Source organism: Peromyscus leucopus, chromosome 6, assembly GCF_004664715.2.
Source record: "Peromyscus leucopus breed LL Stock chromosome 6, UCI_PerLeu_2.1, whole genome shotgun sequence".
Lineage (NCBI taxonomy): Eukaryota > Metazoa > Chordata > Mammalia > Rodentia > Cricetidae > Peromyscus > Peromyscus leucopus.
Genome location: NC_051068.1, coordinates 4,447,655 through 4,465,662, shown reverse-complemented (window position 1 = coordinate 4,465,662; position 18,008 = coordinate 4,447,655). Strand labels below are relative to the sequence as shown.

The window sequence follows — 18,008 nt, the reverse complement described above, 5'->3', positions numbered from 1 at the left end:
GAAAGGATGAATTGACAGTTCAGGAGGATGGTTGAACACAGCTGCTAAATTCATTGATACTGTCTTACCTGATATAGAGTAGTGAGTTATGTAAAGAAAAATAACAACTGGACAATGAAAAAGAACTCAGTTGAAAGCAGGAACAAAAGTATACGAAGTAACAGAAACCAGTGGAGGCTCCATTTCTTATATCTTTGGATTTGAATTTCTTTGTCTGATTTTTCCCTAGGTATCTAAAAATTATATACTCTCTGAGTATCCAGATTCTGTCTGTTCATAGCAATGAATGGAGACCTATGGTGACTACTATTCTTAACAGTATAATTCCTGGGAAGCTTAAAGTCTTGTAACCTATTTGCAGCAACCCATTATCTGACCATGGACTGGTACTGCCAATTGGCATTTGATTATTTGGCAATTGGTTGTATATTGTACACAATGAGAAATGTATAAATGTGGCTCATGATATGATGTATTGGATCAGTAATCTTGAAATGGCCCAATACATTCATGTACAAGACCTTGTCAGGAAGACAAAATTCACAATGTCAAAGCCTTCTAAGCAAATTACCACCAGTCTATGTTCTCTCTTTAATAACAAAATGGAAATCAACAGAAAATAAAACTGTTTTTAATTTTTATTTTAAAGAATTATAAAGAGAGAATGTAAAGCATTTAATAAAATGTTTTGATTCCTAAAATTTAAAAACAATCTGTCTCAATACTTATAGTCACAGTGTAGCATAGCTGTACATTTCACAACAAAATATGTTGCATGAGCTTCTCAGCCCCATTCTGTGTACCATAGAACAAAACATTTCTGCAGGATAATTTCAGTATCTACACTACAGACACACATGAAACATTTATTCATTCAATGATTCTTTGGTTGATAAGTACACTAAAACTTTCAGCTGTTCAGCAAACAGTGGAAAAGTCTTTTCTTTTTTCCCACTCATTCCACTAAATACTAATAACTGGAAGCTATAGGGATCCCTTTTCTTTTCAAGTTGGTCCAAACTTGTTATTTTTAAGGTTTTCCCCAAACACATTTTAATTATTAGAAAGAAAAACCAAATAAAATATTACTGACACTGTTCATACTTTAAAATGTGGCTTTCTGTAATGTGGTGGCAGGAATGCATCAGTGAAGATACAATGTAGTTTTGAAAAGAGTAACTCATCCTGGTAGATGGATACTCAAGTGTAAACTGGACACCAGTTAAAATTAACTGACAGACAGGACTCTGAGTATGCCTAGGAAAGATTATTTGGATTCATATAATTAAGTTGGAAAAACCAGCCCTCTGTGGCTGGAACCATCCCCTGGGTTATGATCTCTTCTGCATAACAATGAGAAAATGAGCTGAGCACATGTATTCATCACTGGTCACTATCTGCTTCTTGATTTTTGATGCCATGTAACCAGCTGCCTCTAGCTCCTAATCTGTTACTTCCCACCATGATAGACTATACCTGGAAACTGTGACTCAAAATAAGCCCTTCTTCCTAATTAGCTTTCATTGGGATATTTAATCACAACAATGTGAAAAGTAACTAAGACATCTGGTACACCAACTTGAATGTGTCTCAGGATGGCTAAGGAACTCCTCAGTGACTAGTCTAACTGCTAGCATTAGTCAAAGTTAGGCAAGAACTTTGAAGTAGATGAACTTATGTGTCTCTTTAGAATGCAAGTCACAAGTCAAAGTATTTAGCATTGTCTAAAACAATGGGCTTTTTGTGTTAAAAAAGGTGGAATTATGTGAAAAGGAAGTTGGTTTTATTCCTATTTTCATGGAAAGCATATTGTTAGATAGATAGATAGATAGATAGATAGATAGATAGATAGATAGATAGAGATATATTAATTTTGGGGAAAGTTAGTTCTTAGCAACGTGGACATTTTGAAAACACACATTGAATAACTGTATACAGCACCCAACTTCTCTTCTTGAAATAAACTACTGATTGAAGCATCTAGTGTAGAAATATTCCAATGATAAATATAATTTTGATAGTTGCATTAAAACAGTGATTATTTAGCTTTACATGGTTATATAATAAATAGTCTTATATGTGGCAATAAGTCCCAAAGTTTAGAGTATAAATTTTATGAATAAGTTTTGAAAAACAAAATTAACATTTCACAGTGTAATATCAAATTATATCTGAATGAATTGAAAGGATACACCTGCTTGCTTACAGATATTTTAATACACTACAATGATACTATTTTAATATTCCCTACATCTTATCTCTTATATTCTGAGAAGTGAATCATAAAAACATTTTAAGAGTATTTTTAATCAGAGCAATTGCATTATTTTTGGAGGATACATTTCTGACGAGTAGTTTAAAAGCAATTTTTTTGGTATTAGGGTTTCCTTGTTGCTGACATAGGAAATTAAGTATCATGGGATGGCTTTGAGCTCTATGCATAACTGGGGTGGATCCTGAACTGAATTCTCCTTTATAATCTCCTGGTACTACAATTACAGGAAAGTCCCAACATACATAGTTTTCAACAAAAATTCAAAGAATGACATCATGTAGTTATATATATATATATGTGTGTGTGTGTGTGTGTGTGTGTGTGTGTGTGTGTGTGTGTGTGTTTGTATGTATGTATGTATGTATGTATGTATGTATATATTGCTATTTCTGTCAACTGTGGACAATACATACTTGGGCAACATACACCATCCCAGTTTGTATGAGTAGAGTCTCTAACATTTGCACAATAGTAAATTTACCTAACAGCAGTTTCAGAGAAAATATTCTTGTTGTTAAACAATAGACACCTGTCTAAAACACAATAATTAAGTCTCCATTGACATTTTAAGATCACTGAGTTAGACTACATGGTTTTTATTTGGACAAGAAAAGATATTTGTTCAAAATGTAGTTCAGTTTGTACATTTTGTAGATGATGAAACCCAGGGGGAGAGAGACCATATAAGCTATCACATTTCCATGATGTCAAAATGGACATCAGAATTCAGAAACATCTTTCATAATAAAACTTTCACATTTATTTTGGTTGACATGGATTTTATTTGCAAGCTCCGGAAGGCCTTTCAAAGAAAGAAAAAAGTATAATCTAGTCCAGCTGAAAGAAATGGATGACCAGGCCCTGCATAACGTCCCTTCTCTTCTTGTTTGTTTCTGTCAGTCACCAGTTTCTACAAAGTGGATCTTGTGACTGCCTGGATTCTCCCATTGACAAACCACTTCAGTATGGTTAGCAGCATGAGGGGAACCAAGCAGGAAGCTGCAGTCTCACATTTACCTCCTGGTTTCAGGAGTTATACTACTAATACAGTCATTATCCAGGGACTAAAGTTATCCTGGGTGCAAACGGTGCTGGACAGGGCTTAATCCTCTCACCTGTGACAAGGGGGAGTTTTCCTACCCCCAAAAGAAATGCCACAAGTTTATCTACTTTCATAGATACAACTCAGAACCTTCTGCCCCAGCTGAGTACCACCCACAATGTTCTAGACTCCTTCCTATCAATCATTAATCAAGAAAATATCTTACAGAAATACCCCCAATCTATGCTGATGTAGGCAATTCTTCAGTTGAGGTTCCCCTTCCTGGGTGTCTCTTGTTGTGTCAAGTTGACTATATATACATATCTCCATTGAGCAATAGGTTTCTTCAACATTTAGGCAAACTGAATCTTAGCATGATCACAATGCTGTGTCAATGTGCAGAGGACCAGTTTCTGTGTGATTTAGTGTATTGAGCTGTATTAATACATGGCTTTAATTTGGAAATTGCCTCCTCTACTGCCAACTGCATTGGAAATCCACCAATAAATAATCCATGAAATTAAGAGTTACTGCATTAAGCTACTGAATGCAAGCTATAGATGACACTTGAGACCAAATTTAACAACACGAAAGTGTTTGCCACAAGGCCAACAATTACAAAGGAGGATGGAAGAGGAAGCCCTTAAAGACTCCGGGAAGCAACCTACCTTGGAAAAAGAATATTCAGTTTTCCCACTGTTTCATTATAGTTAATTAGCTGCAGAAAAATATGATGCTTTATATTTATTATAGAAAGGGTCACCACATTGTTGATGTAATCAACCGTCTTATTAAAATAAAAAACACAGAACCAATGTAAAAGAGAAAGCCGAGAGGTCAGAGCTCAGAGCTAAAACCTTACCTCCTGCAGTACCCCAGGTCTTAAAGGCGTATGTCTCCAATACTGTCTGCATCCCTGAACACACAGAAATCTACCTAGCTCTTCTAACCACCACACTCTTGCTATGGCTCTAATAGCTCTGACCCCAGGGCAACTTTATTTATTAACATACAATTAAAATCGCATTTCAGTACAAATAAAATACCACCATATTTCCCCTTTCTATTTTAATAAAAAGAAAAAAGGAAAAAGGTTATAATTAACAAAAGAAAAACTATATACAAAAGTACAATAGCTATATACAATATATACAAGTAACAAATACCTAAACGATGTCTAATCCATTTGTATTTGACAAATCAGAGAAAATAATTCCCTTATCTATCCTATTTTAGTAAGTCCAAAATGTATCTAATTCACTTTCTATCCTAATTAACCTTCAACTATAACTAACTAATCTTCAACTCCCTCAGAGACCTAAGAAGCTAACAAAAATAAAAACAGGAAGTGCACACAAGCAACTTCTAAAAAATTTTTGAGTTGACAGAAACAGCCAGCTGCCTGGACAGTCACCTGAGGTTTCTCCGCAGTGTTGGGGCATCATCTTCAGCCTATAGGCTTAGCATATCTGGCAGACTCATTTGTGAAGTAGGATGTATACAAGGTCAACAGTTCAACCTCACATTGGGTGAGAGCAGTCCATGTACCAGAAACACCTGAATTCCACTAGTGTCATGTCATGATTCAGGATTTTAAATTCTGGAAATTGTTGACGGTTTTTGAATTCAGCTGTCCATTCTTCTTGGCTGTGTATATATGGCTTCATCTCAGCATCCCCTTCTTTTCCACATCCCTCTATTAAATGCCAGTCTACTATTGAGAGGCGTGAGCTTAGTTACTCTTCAAGAATAACTGTTTCAGCTGCTGTTCCATTGCACAACAGAAGCCATCGGCCCACTGCCTGTTCAGCTGCCTTTGAAGAAAAGGGCACTGTACCTTTTCCAGATTGTGAAGGCCACTTCAGGGATGGTGCCATATTGTCCTGGCCTCAGAAGATGCCTTTTGATAAAGCCATAACCACACTTGTTTTGGCAAGAATCCTTTCTTTCGTGTTCTGTCTGTCCATTTTGTCCTGTTGATTCAGGATACTTTGTTGTCCAGTGGCTAACTTTTGCCACAATGAAAGTTAACTCCATATGCAGTTTCTTCAATGCCCATATTTTCTCTGAAGTAGATTGGTACTGCCAGGAGCCGACATGTCTCAAAAAAGAAAAATTTCTAAGTTATTAAAACATTTTAAATGCCGTATTCTGTAGATCTCTGAAGGGTTTGAAGATAACCTGTCTGAAATATATCTGCTCAATTTTTAAAACATATCTAATATGACTACAAGTTCTATTGTAATGTCTAACTACTAACTTTCATTTCTTTATATCCTAATAGTTGGTAATAATGTAAAGTATTTAAAACTAGTAATTGTCTTTTTCTTTTCTTTTCTTTTCTTTCTTTTTTTTTTAAGAGAAAGCCGAGAGGTCAGAGCTCAGAGCTAAAAACCTTACCTCCTGCAGTGCTCCTAGCTTCCCCGAAAGAGAGCTACTTCCTGTGTGTCTGTCTTTAAATAGCCTTTCTGTTCTGCCTTCTCATTGGTTGTAAACCCAAACACATGACTGCCTCATCACTGCCTGTAAGTACCACCCTCCAGGTCTTAAAGGCATATGTCTCCAATACTGGCTGTATCCCTGAACACACAGAAATCTACCTAGCTCTTCTAACCACCACACTCTTGCTATGGCTCTAATAGCTCTGACCCCAGGGCAACTTTATTTATTAACATACAATTAAAATCACATTTCAGTACAAATAAAATGCCACCATACCACATAGTATACAAAATATATACAAATGAATGAAAATTGACAATCAGCACATATTTATTTTTAGTAGAGTAAATCTCAAGCAAAAGGTTTAATAAACATTGCAGTCCAGAAAGGCATTATTCTTAATAAACTTGCTTTTCTAAACAGGCAGCTGAACCCAGGGCCTTGTATATGACACTTAAGTGCTGTGCTCTCAGCTGCCTCCTCAGACTTCAAGCATGGTCAGAAAATTAAGAAAAGATAAAGAAGAGTGTGATGGGAAGAGAAGAGAGAATGGCAAACAGAGGGAAGGAGAAGGGGAAATGAGGAGAAATGGAGGAGGTGACAGAGAAACAGGGACAAAGGGGGACAGGGGCAGAAACTACAGAAAGCCACATGGGGGTGACTGTATTAGCATAGGTTTTAGTTGTAGTGAGATGATAATTTATTTGCTCAAAATAGGGCATACAGCTCAGTAAAACTCACTATATTAGTCAGGGTTTTCTGGAGGAGCAGAACTTATAGAATACATAGAATACACACACACACACACACACACACACACACACACACACACACATTTATTAGAATGGTTTTTAGGATGTGGTCTGGCTAGTCCAACAATGGCTGCCTACCAACAGAAAGTCCAAGCATCAAGTTGTTGTGTAGTCCATGCAGCTGTATGTCTCAGCTAGTCCTCAGTATATGCCAGGATCCTGAAGGTGTAGACTCTGATGCCAGTGAAGGAATGGACTTGCCAGCGAGAAGCAGAACAATCAGGTAAAGACAGAAAGCTGTTTTCTTCCACGTCCTGTATATACATTGACACCAGAAAGTGTGGCCTACTTTAAAGGTGGATCTTCACACCTCAAAGATCTGGATTAGAAGTGGGTCTTTCCAGGGTTGCAAGTGAAATGGCCCCAAGAATGTGAACTTTGCAGATCTGGCCCCACCACTGATCTGTCATATGGTGGTGAGGGTGAGGGAGAAACACCCCCTCCTCCTTGCTACCTGTAGCAGTTGAGGGAGCTGGCCTTGAGGTCATGAGAGTGGGAGAGCTGCCCCTGCCCCACTAGTTGGAGCACTAGGGAGAGCAGCCCCTGCAACACACCTGAGTAATACAGTAGAGCCTGCCCTGGTGGAGAAGGTGTGGGTGAGCTGGCTCTGAGGGCATGAGAGGTTGAGAACCAGTCCTACCCCTTGCTCTTTGAAGATTAGAGTGAACTAGCTGGAGCAATGCTGGAGAGCTCCCCCTGGTGGTGAGAATGAGGCGGGGCTGGGGGGCTGACCAACCTTGCAACTACCCAGGACCAGAACCCCCAACTTCCTCCACATTTATGATCTGCTGGAGCACAGGGGCAGATCCTGAAGATACAAATTGTAGGTTCTCCATGCCTAAAAGAAACAGCAGGAAATCCAAGAGCAGTCCCAGTGAGGGCCCAGTATCGAGGCTGTAGCAGAAACCAGACTCCAAGAACCAGACTAATGACTTTACAAGAACACTTGCAAGTAAAGGTGTATGAACTAAGCGATATACTGTGTGACTCACTGTGTCACACTACAGCTTCCATGACAAGATTCTTCTTTTCTTGTCTTTCTAATTTTCTTTCAATTTTTGTTTTATGGGGGCGGGTGTTGCAAGGGTAGAGGGCAGATGTGAAGGGATTGGGAAATGAATGGGATTGAGATGCATGATGTGAAAGACAGAAATAAATAAATAAAAATAAAATTGAAAAAAATAAAAAAGCAAGGTTTCATTTGCTGAGTTGAACCTGTCCTGCTTCAGGGAATTTATTCAGAATTATGTGAGGTCCAGGCCTCACATAGTCAGTAAGCAGAACTCATTCACTGAGCATCATCTACACGGCAGGCACTGTGATGGACACCACAGAATACCAATGCCACATTGCATCACTTCAGAGAGTATCCCTTGTTTTTAGTTGCCACACATTTGTGTGGTTGATATGAAAATGTTGTCTTGAGAAAGGGATCCTTTGTTAATTTGCACAGGATGTGGTCTCCTGGCTTTTTTAGGCTAGTGGTAAGATATAATGATAATAAGGTGGTTATCATCTGGTGAAACACAGACTAATACACTCAGTACAGCTGTTAACAAGTCCCATGAGATAAACAATGACAGAAACCACAGAGCTAAGGTGAGCACAGGATGGCAGCTAGACAGAGAGATCAGCTAAAGCCAGAGAGAGAGAGAGAGAGAGAGAGAGAGAGAGAGAGAGAGAGAGAGAGAGAGAGGATTTAGAGAAGAGTGTTGTAGATGGAAAGAAATGCGTGTGCAAATGTCCTGCAGCAGGCTTGAACGTGGTGCCAACAGTTCCCCTGTCTGTCCCTGTGTATCTGAGTTGTTGAGTTCGTGACAGAGAGTAGTAGAGCCAAAGTCTGTCATCCTGGTATCGTCAGCCAAACTTCCACATAAAATCTCGTTCAAAGAAAAAAATGCCAAAGTTGGAAGACGATCAGTTTTCTTAGCTGCTTCTTTTCTACCCGGGGAAACTCAGGAGCAGGGGTAGAAGGAACTTGCGCAAATGAAAGAATAAATTAATATTGGAATTTAAAAAAGAAATAAGTCGATATTTCTACTTCAAATGATTTAATTAAGAAAAAAAATCCCTCACAGATGTGCCCAGACATTTGGGTTTTAGTTAATTTCAGATGTAATCAGGTTGACAACCAAAAGTACCCATCACACTCATAAAAACAAGAATGTTTTGTTCTAAAGCTATGAAAATGCATTTCACAAAGTATATTTGTACAGAATTTTATCCACAGAGGTGTTTATTTCAATATAAAATGAAATATTATTTGTAATAAATTGTTTAAATAACAGTTTATATCCTTTTGACATAGTTTTATTCATATAATATATATAATATGTATGGAAATTACATAGAACTTATCAACATATATAAATGTTTATTTATATTAAGAAATGATGAAAAACTATTTAATAATATTAGTCTGTCATCTACATGTGACCTGAGATAGTTATTGATGCAGGTCAATACAAAATGATAGCCTTACTTAAAATATTATGAAATCCTGTTACAGTTTTCATAACTATATTGTGCAGTTCACAAGTAGATATTTGTAAAGGATCACATCTTGTTGCCGCGCCAAAAATCTGAACACACTAATCTAAAGTGGTAGTTTTAACTACCTCTAAAATTGCTTTAACATAAAGTAATTGTTTTTAGAAGAGAGGTTTATATTTCTCAATATATTCTAAAAAACAAGAATGCCTTGGAGGAGGTGAGAATGGGGGGTGGGTTGGGGAGGAAGACCTTGGGGGGACGAGAGGGGAGAGGAGAGGGGAATCTGTGGTTAGTATGTAAAATGAAAAGAAAATGTCTTAATAGTTAAAAAAAATTAAAAAAAAACCAAGAATGCTCAAAAGCAGCCCTTCACCATCCTTTTTGAGAATAGCTACCTGAGCTATGAAGGCTTTCAAAGCTCTCCCAGAGGATTTCAGTGGTGAACTTGAGATGCCAACCTTAACTCTGGACCCTTATTCAGATACTCTTTGTTCTTTTCCCCTGTAATCTTTCCCCATCTCCCCTTAAGCTTCTTCCTTCTCTCCTGGAAGCCAAGAAGGTGAAACAGAGGGTTCTGTCTTATCTGAGTGGATTGCTGTAGAAAGAAGGCAGTTGGTTTCCTTCTGGGTTATCAGTGTCAACTATATTCTCATTAAACAGTACATATCACTGTTCATATGTCCAAAATTATAAAGAAAACATTTCTACAAAAGGACATTAAAATGCCATACTTATATCTTATGGCAGTATTTTCACAAAATGTTCTCTTTGCGTGATGGCTGATGTTGGTTGTTAAGTTGACATCCCTGGAAGGGAGAGATCTTTAGCTGATTAACTGCTTTCTTCAGATTACTTTTTGGGCATGTCATGTCTGTCCACATCTTCCTGATTATGGAGTGACGTGGTAATATACAGACAAGGTTAGAGATGCCACTTTTGGACCAAGGGCCATAGGGTGTAGCTGAATGTAAGTCTAATCGCAAATCAGTAAGCAGAGTTTCTCCATGTTTATGGATCCAGTTTCTGGCCTTTAGTTGCTGCTGTGGCTTCCCTGGATGATGGACTGTAACATGTAAGTGAAATAAATCCTCCCTTAAGCGACCATCCTCTGGATCACAGCAGCAAAAAGCAAACTAGGATATATGTGCATGTGGGGTGTGCGTGTGTGTGTGTGTGTGTGTGTGTGTGTGTGTGTGTGTGTGTGCGCGCGCGCGTGATTCCATGCTTTATCTTTTCAGTACATACTAAGAAAGAATATCCCAAGTATTTTTGCTGGGCTTTGTTTGTTTAGGAATAGATGTTATGCCACACCCAAGACATTTTTTTCTCACAGAAAATGTTATGTGCCAATACTCTTGATTGCCTACTAGGATCCATGATATGCATCCTGAACTGTGGTATAGAGAAGAAGCTGGATCCTCACCTTCACAGAAGGCTGTAGTCAGGATCACAGTGACTGTCCTTAGTCCAGTGCACAGTTCAGTAACAACATGAGCAATAATCAGAAAGTAAAGTATAAATGCTAAGTCACATCTCTAGATGAGTAGTAACAGTCTACACTCAATATAGGTGTTAATCTTACTCTCTTTTATTGCTTTAATGCCCTCTAATTACTTTTATTTCTGATGGAAGACAAATAGAAGCAGCAAATCATGATTATTGTTATTTATATCAAATTAAATCATTCTAAGGTGCATAACAAACATAAATCAGTTAAGCAAACAAAAAATCTAAAACATGGGAAAATGTCAAGATCATCTTCCCATTGTAATTATAAATTGTATACTTTTAAATAACAGCATAAATCTTTCCATCAAACATCTTGAAGAAGATAACCTAGGGCTGCTTTCAAATATTCCCTGGCAGGATCAGACAGGAAAGGACTCTTCAAATACAGGCCTCTCATGAGTTTGTTCAGAATGCTTCAACTGCCCACCCTCCCAGGTGGGGCTGAGCATGTAACATGAGTAATATCAAGGAGGATCTTGGAAGGTTCATTGCAGTTTCTATTTTCCAAGTAGCGTGAGAAGAGCTTACCCATTCTAAGTTGATAGGGCAGACTTGCCTCTGGAGAAAGTGCGTCATCATACTGGGCTGCTTTCTGATCTGGAGAAGGACAAAAGTCTAGGTAGAACAGCATTCATCTAAAAGCAGAACTCTGTTTGTGGGGGATGCTCTGCTAGTCTCATGTAAGTAGACAATCCTTGGACAATTAAAGAAGAGAGAATGAGAAAGTCTGTAGTAGAGAAAGAAATGATACATTAACACAGCAAGGGTCATTTGTATCACACTCTCTTTCCCTAAAGTTCAGAAAACATCATAGAAAGATTATAAAAGCCAAAGGTCAGGGAGGAATGAAAGAGTATCTTCTAAACACATCAGAACCACTGCATTGTGAACCCAGGGCAGCTGGGGTTGCCCAGTGCTACAGTTGCTGACCTGAAACTAAAATCATGTGTACATGTGCAGCACTAACTTGTCTCAGTAAGTGATATATAATTAAATCAAAACAAAACAAACAAAAAATGGGGACATGAAGTTGGAAGGGGACTTGGCAGGGAATCAAGAATGAGTTGGAAGGATTGAGGGATATTATTCAAATGCATTGTATGTATGTTATTTCCAAAGAATAAGTACAATATGCCATATTTAAAATAAAAATAAAACAAGAAAATCCACCCATCTACCATCCACACTGTTTTATATGCTAATGGTAATTAGTAGATAAGGTTTTGTTGACTTGATATAAACCTCAACTTACTTAAATCTCAACTGAAGAATTGCCTCCATAAGATTGGCCTATGGACAGATCTCTGAGATATTTGCTTAATTGCTAATCAATAAAGGAGAATCCAGCCCACTGCAGAGGCATTACCATCCTTGGGCAAATGGGTCTGGGCTTTATAAGAAAGACAACTCAGCAAGCCGGTGGAAGAAAGTGAGCAAACAGTGTTCCTCCACAGCCTCCTTTCTTCAGTTCCTCCCTTTAGGTTACTGTCTTGAGTTCTGGCACTGAAATCACTTGGTGATGTGGAACTGTAAGTTTATCTTAATTAGAGTTTCTATTGCTGTGAAAAGACACTACGACCATGGCAACTCTTATAAACAAACATATAAAACATTTGACTGGGGCTTGCCTACAGTTTCATAGGTTTCACACTGGGTGTGGTTTGAGCATACAGGAGACCTCAAAGCCCACCTCAGCAGTGACACACTTCCTCCAACAAGGCCACACCTACTCCAAAAAAGCCACATCTCCTAAATAGCACCACTCCCTCTAAGTTGATGGGGACCAATTACATTCAAACTACCACAAAGACAATAAACTCTCCTCCTCAAGTTGCTTTTGGTAATAATATTTATCAAAATGACAAAAAGTAAAGTAGAAAAATAGTTCACAGCTCAAATTTTGGAAAACAGAAAATGAAAGTGACTTTAAAAAATATTGAAAGAATTGTGAATTATTTATTTTACCCACAATACAGAAGCAGTGACATGTGAACATCTAATGTGTAAAATGCATTCAACTGTGTTTTCTCCACTTAGATTTCCTTATTGGAAAAGGCTGGCTTTGGAGGTGCTCTTCTCTACACTGATCCTTGTGATATACCAAAGTCTGAAGATCTTATCGCTGAGACCTTTATGGTGACACTGAATCCAGGAGGGGACCCTTCCACACCTGGGTACCCCAGTCTTGGTAAGCTCCTTCTTGTAATCCTCATATAGACATGATTTGTAAGTGTGTGCTACCTAATTTAGTCAATAGATAATAAAAGAAATAATTCTAAATGCTCCAGTTTTTAATGTGAATATTTATTCAAAAATATATACTACCGATCTGTTAGAATAAAGCATTTCTAGATATCTATAATAGGTTGCCATTTCAATAATGTATGCTAATGAAGGACAACAAACATATGTTATTAGTGATTAGTTTATAATATAAATTCAATCTGAGATTGGGAGACATTCCATGTAGTTTGGATACACCAACAAACACGTGGGACTCTTGGTTGTCACTGCTGCACTGGGTCTGATATGATAACTGTGAGTCTAGAGTTTAAGGCTATGCAGAGTCTAGTTGAACAGCAGTAGGGGAAGACGCTGGGAATTATTATGATGAAATTTCCTTGGATTGGCTCATTTTGTGAGCTGACAGATGCTGTCTTTATCTTAAGCCTCCTTCTATGTTTTGGAAGCCGTGTGTTCGACACAGTGGGGAACATGAGATACAGGTAGGACAACTGTCGCTATGATAGATGTCCACAGTGTTCTTACATTCCTGCCCAGCATATCATTGACGTATAGTCTGTTCATACACTTAGGCTGATGGGACTGATCTTTAACCCCTTCTCAGAGCAAGGCCACCCCTACTAACCACATTGATTCAATTAGTAACTAAGCCACACAAAATATGTGATGATTCATACATTCTCCTTTCTTTCTTCAAATATTACAAAACACATCACAATAATTTTACTCAGATTTAGTTATCTTTTCCTTTATACTTATTAACTTTACTAATTACTTATTAACTTTCTCCAGAACTCTATTTTAACTCAGTCAACTCACTACAGCTTTGTCTTCTACTTTAATCAATTTTCTGTAATTTCAAGGAGCTGTACTTTGTGTAGTTTCTTATCCTATCATGGAAGTTTGAAATTAGAATAGTAGCTGTCTGTCTACACTCTGTAGGTATCGAAGATCACAGTCCAGTTCTTCTATCTGTTATTGCCCTCATGGTCCTGTGTTATAATTTCTCTGCTTCGAAAAGTGACTGTAGAAAATTAGTGGACTGTGAGGTTAGCAAAAGCAAACAATTTATGAGTTCTCTGCTCTCTGTTTTCTTTGATAAGGTGTCTAGTTGGTAACATTTATCCTTAATAGTTTTTTGTCTTGGGTTGTTTTGCAAATGCAGAGTTCAGGTCTATCTAGCAAAATTCTGGGCAAAGTATTAAGTTTTCTCAGAATGCTTTTTCTATTTAATACTGAAATAACTTAAGCCAAAAGTATTGCCAAGGTATGTACAGAATATGCATTCTTTTCATGCAGCATTGTCGCATTTTATTTCTATGCAACCATAATACAATTATCAAAGCAATTAAAATAACATTCATATAATTTCACTCACCAATTACAGACTATATAAAATATTTCCAATTCATTCATTAATTTTGTTGTTGTTTGTTGTCCTTCAATCTTGAATTCCAGCCTTCATTCAGTCACACTGTTCTGTGATATTATCAAAGTATATATATATATATATATATATATATATATATATATATATATATATATAGAGAGAGAGAGAGAGAGAGAGAGAGAGAGAGCATTGTAACTTGACCTGTTGTTTTGTAGCTTTCCCCCAGTCAGCTTGTCAAGTACTTTATAATTTCTAGATCATGCCTATGGCTTTTATAGAAATACTGAAGAAAACATGCCATCCTTTGGAGTGCCCATCAGAAGGAACTTGTTGCTGATGGGTCTCACTTCCCATGATGCTATTGGTCCTTCAGTATTGCAGTGTTTGACAGTTTTCTCTACTGTCAGTTCCCTTTGTCATTACCCTGTATGGCAGTGCTAATAGACTTTAAATAACCTCTTTTTAAACCACTGTCCCCAAAATTTGAAAAATTTTCAGTGATTCTCATATGCAGTAATTATGACTGAGTCATTTGCCAAGTGATTTGAGATTTCTAGCATTCCATTAGAATATATGTTGGTTTTGAGACAGGGCCTCACTCTGTAGACTGAGATTGTCCTTGAACTTTCTAGATTGCCTAGGCTAGTCTCATAATGTGGTAGTCATTTGCCTCTGCCTCTTAAAACTCTGATTTGCAGATGTGAGCCACCATTCTGTTGTTTTAATTTTGGCACAGTGGCTGTGCCTTAATCTACTGATACTTCAGCTAGCAATTGCCACTTTGCAGTTACCAGCCTGCTTCTCTGGCTATACTCTGGCTAGTCAGGCCACAGCCTTGCAGGAATTACATTCCTGCATGCACCAGCTCCATCACTGCCACTAAAGGTAGTTTCAAATAAATCTCTATCATTCTATTTATAAATAAGACTCAAGACTCAAAGGCTGGGGTGAAAACCTACTAGCTCAGAGAGGTTGAGTATCAGCTAGTTAACCTTCTCTCCTTGCTGGTGTCTCTCAAAAGTAGTGTCCTTCCACTCTGTTACAACAACAACAACAATAACAAAAAGATCGTGTGCCACTCCAAACCCCTCCCTACTACTCCCAGTGCCTCTCTTTGTCTTCCAGATGTGCTCTGATGCTCTGGGATTATTTTCTGTCAACTAGGTGCTAACTCAGTCTCCTGACCCAAGGTTAATTTTATTAATTAATACAAATTTAAACTCTGTGTTCACAGTGTGATCAAATATCCTCAAACACCACTAAGCTTAGAATATATTTTCAAATAGTGCTAGGAAATGCTGCCTATATTCTCACAAGGTGAACCACTGTTTAACTATTGAGGGTGCAATCATATATTGGACTTGTTAAGTCTAAAGATGAACAACATTATGTACTGTTTCTCAATGCCTTCTAAGTAGGTACTGAATGAAAATGGCTTTTGCAAGTATAATGCTAGTTGGAAGGATCTGTCCTTTTCTTCATTCAAAGCACAATATAGCAGAAAGGAAAGAAAAAGATAGTAAATGTAGTGGTCTGCATCTGTGGCTCTAACACATGTATTTCCTTTCTCTCTAAATTTGCTCAGTATCTTTGTCTTACAGTTTCAGGTTTCACTGTTTTTTTGTTTTGTTTTGTTTTGTTTTGTTCAATTTTAGAATAATCCTCTACAAGTATTTTGCTCTTTCTGGTATGGACTTCAGGTGATAGATTTGTAAACATATAAATATACAAATAATAGTTTATACAGCAAAAAAATCCAACAAAAACAAAAACAAACAAACAAAAAATAGTATCTAATTTGATATTCTTCAACACTGTCAAGGTAAATAACCATCAGAAGAACTAATTTAAAACCATTGATCAATGATTAGGAATTCTGTTATAATTTAAGGGTGATTAAACTCCAATGAAGCAAAATAGAACAAACAAAAATCCTAGAAGTTATTTGCTAGTAGTCTTACTTACCATGTATGAAAATTAAATTGAATAGTCCAATGACTACTTTGTGTCATCTGTCTAGATTTATCAATGGCTGCTGCTCTACTATTCTTGTTTGGTCTACATATTCCCTAATAACTTTTAGTCCAATTCAATATTTTCCAGAAAAATGTGAATAAATTAAAATGATAATAGAGACATTTATGTAATCTGATGGATATTTAACGTAGAACCTTTTCATCATCTCAAAAATTCTGAGTCAGGTCCAGTAAGACAGCATATAGAAGTAAAGATGCTTACCACCAAATTCTGTCATCTGATTCCAATTCCCAGAAGCCCCTTAGTAGAGGTGACCACCACAAATTGTCCTGTGACCTCCAAAGGTACAACCTGCTGCCACATCCCATACAAAACAAACCACACTAATTGCTGGGATGTCAAGTGCAATTTTTACATCACTTCAAGTGAGTGTTTTGTAAGTCAAGACTGTGGAAGTATACCTCCAACAATTTTAAATGAATTGCTAGAATGAGACATGAAGATTCCATACAAGAAGTGGCTGTTTACTAAGCCTATTGCCTAGCTAAGTTATTCCTGAATATTATTGCATCAAAGCAGGGAAGAAATAGTTTCTGAACTGCATGTTCCCATGTGATTCAGCAAAGAATGTCTTGGAGCCATCACTTTAACAAAAGTAACCTTTTGGACACTTTCAGCATGGCAGGTGCTGTGAGCTTTATTTTCTTGACAGTAAAAAGACAATTATGCTGCTCCATTGTGTCTCCCACTAGGTAGGTTTAAGGAAATGGAAAATCTTGAATTCCAAGTCTGACTTAAATGGGAACTTTGAAGGAGAGAGCCATACATCTGTATTCAAACACACTCTGCTGGTGATTCTGAAGCAACTCCAGTTTGAGAAGTACTGGACTAGAAGAGCTTTATGGTACTTCATCTGTCAAGTCCAAATTGGACCATTGGGGCCAATGCTCTGAACTGTGCGACCTCTTGCTACTGTTCCCTCAGCATCTGGGCCTTTCATATTTGCTCTCTCTACATCAGTCAGAATTCTGACATGGCATCCTGGATTTGCAGCCCAGTTCTTGCTCTCAGCAGGCTACCAATAAAAAGTCAATGGTGCCGAGTAAACAACTTCTTCCAGTAACATGAGTGATGCCTTGGATGGTATTTGTCCCTGAGTTTATCTGTAACTATAATCTAATAATTGCTGCTTTAAAAAAGTGAAGGCACATATCCCTGATGTGATTTTCACAGAATATACATCTTTTTTCCTTTTAAGTGCATTTTAAGACTTCTCATATGTCTTCTGTCACTCAAAATACAATGTGATCGATACCAAAAGTTTACATTTTTATTTATGATATTAACTAATGAGTGCTATAATCTATTGTGTTAATACCTTTAAGCTGTGCATAGTGGCACATACCTGTAATAACAGAAGTTTGGAGACTGAGACAGATGATCAAGAATTCAGTCATCTGTAGCTATATAGTGAATTTGAGGCCCACCTAGGCTACACTTTGTGACCTTGTATTAAAATGAAATAAACAACAGCAACAATAACAAAACCAATGCCAACACCCAGAAAATAGAATTTATCAAATTTCAAGAGTTAGCTTAGCATATCAAAGTTTTATTTTATTATTTTTTTCATAACTTTGTAGGACTGAAATAAGCCCATAGGTTTGTCTTGTACTATGTATGTGGCTTTTTTGGCTGATATTCACAGGAACTGAACATGATTATGACATCAATGGTCTGTTGTATCTGCAGTTGTGCTTGGTCTAACATCACTTATTAGCTATGCGGAGACACACAAAAAGAACGGGAAAGCTGTGGGACACA

General features: G+C 37.4%; 1 protein-coding gene across 3 annotated transcripts in view; it reads left to right on the top strand.

Annotated features, from left to right (window-relative positions):
* Window positions 1-18,008, top strand: part of Naaladl2 (N-acetylated alpha-linked acidic dipeptidase like 2) — a 1,293,636-nt gene that overhangs the window by 775,249 nt on the left and 500,379 nt on the right. For all 3 annotated transcript variants that reach the window (XM_037207283.1, XM_037207282.1, XM_028875806.2), the window contains one exon: window positions 12,611-12,761. In XM_037207283.1, the coding sequence (XP_037063178.1) occupies window positions 12,611-12,761 (151 nt within the window). The remainder of the gene's footprint in view (window positions 1-12,610; window positions 12,762-18,008) is intronic.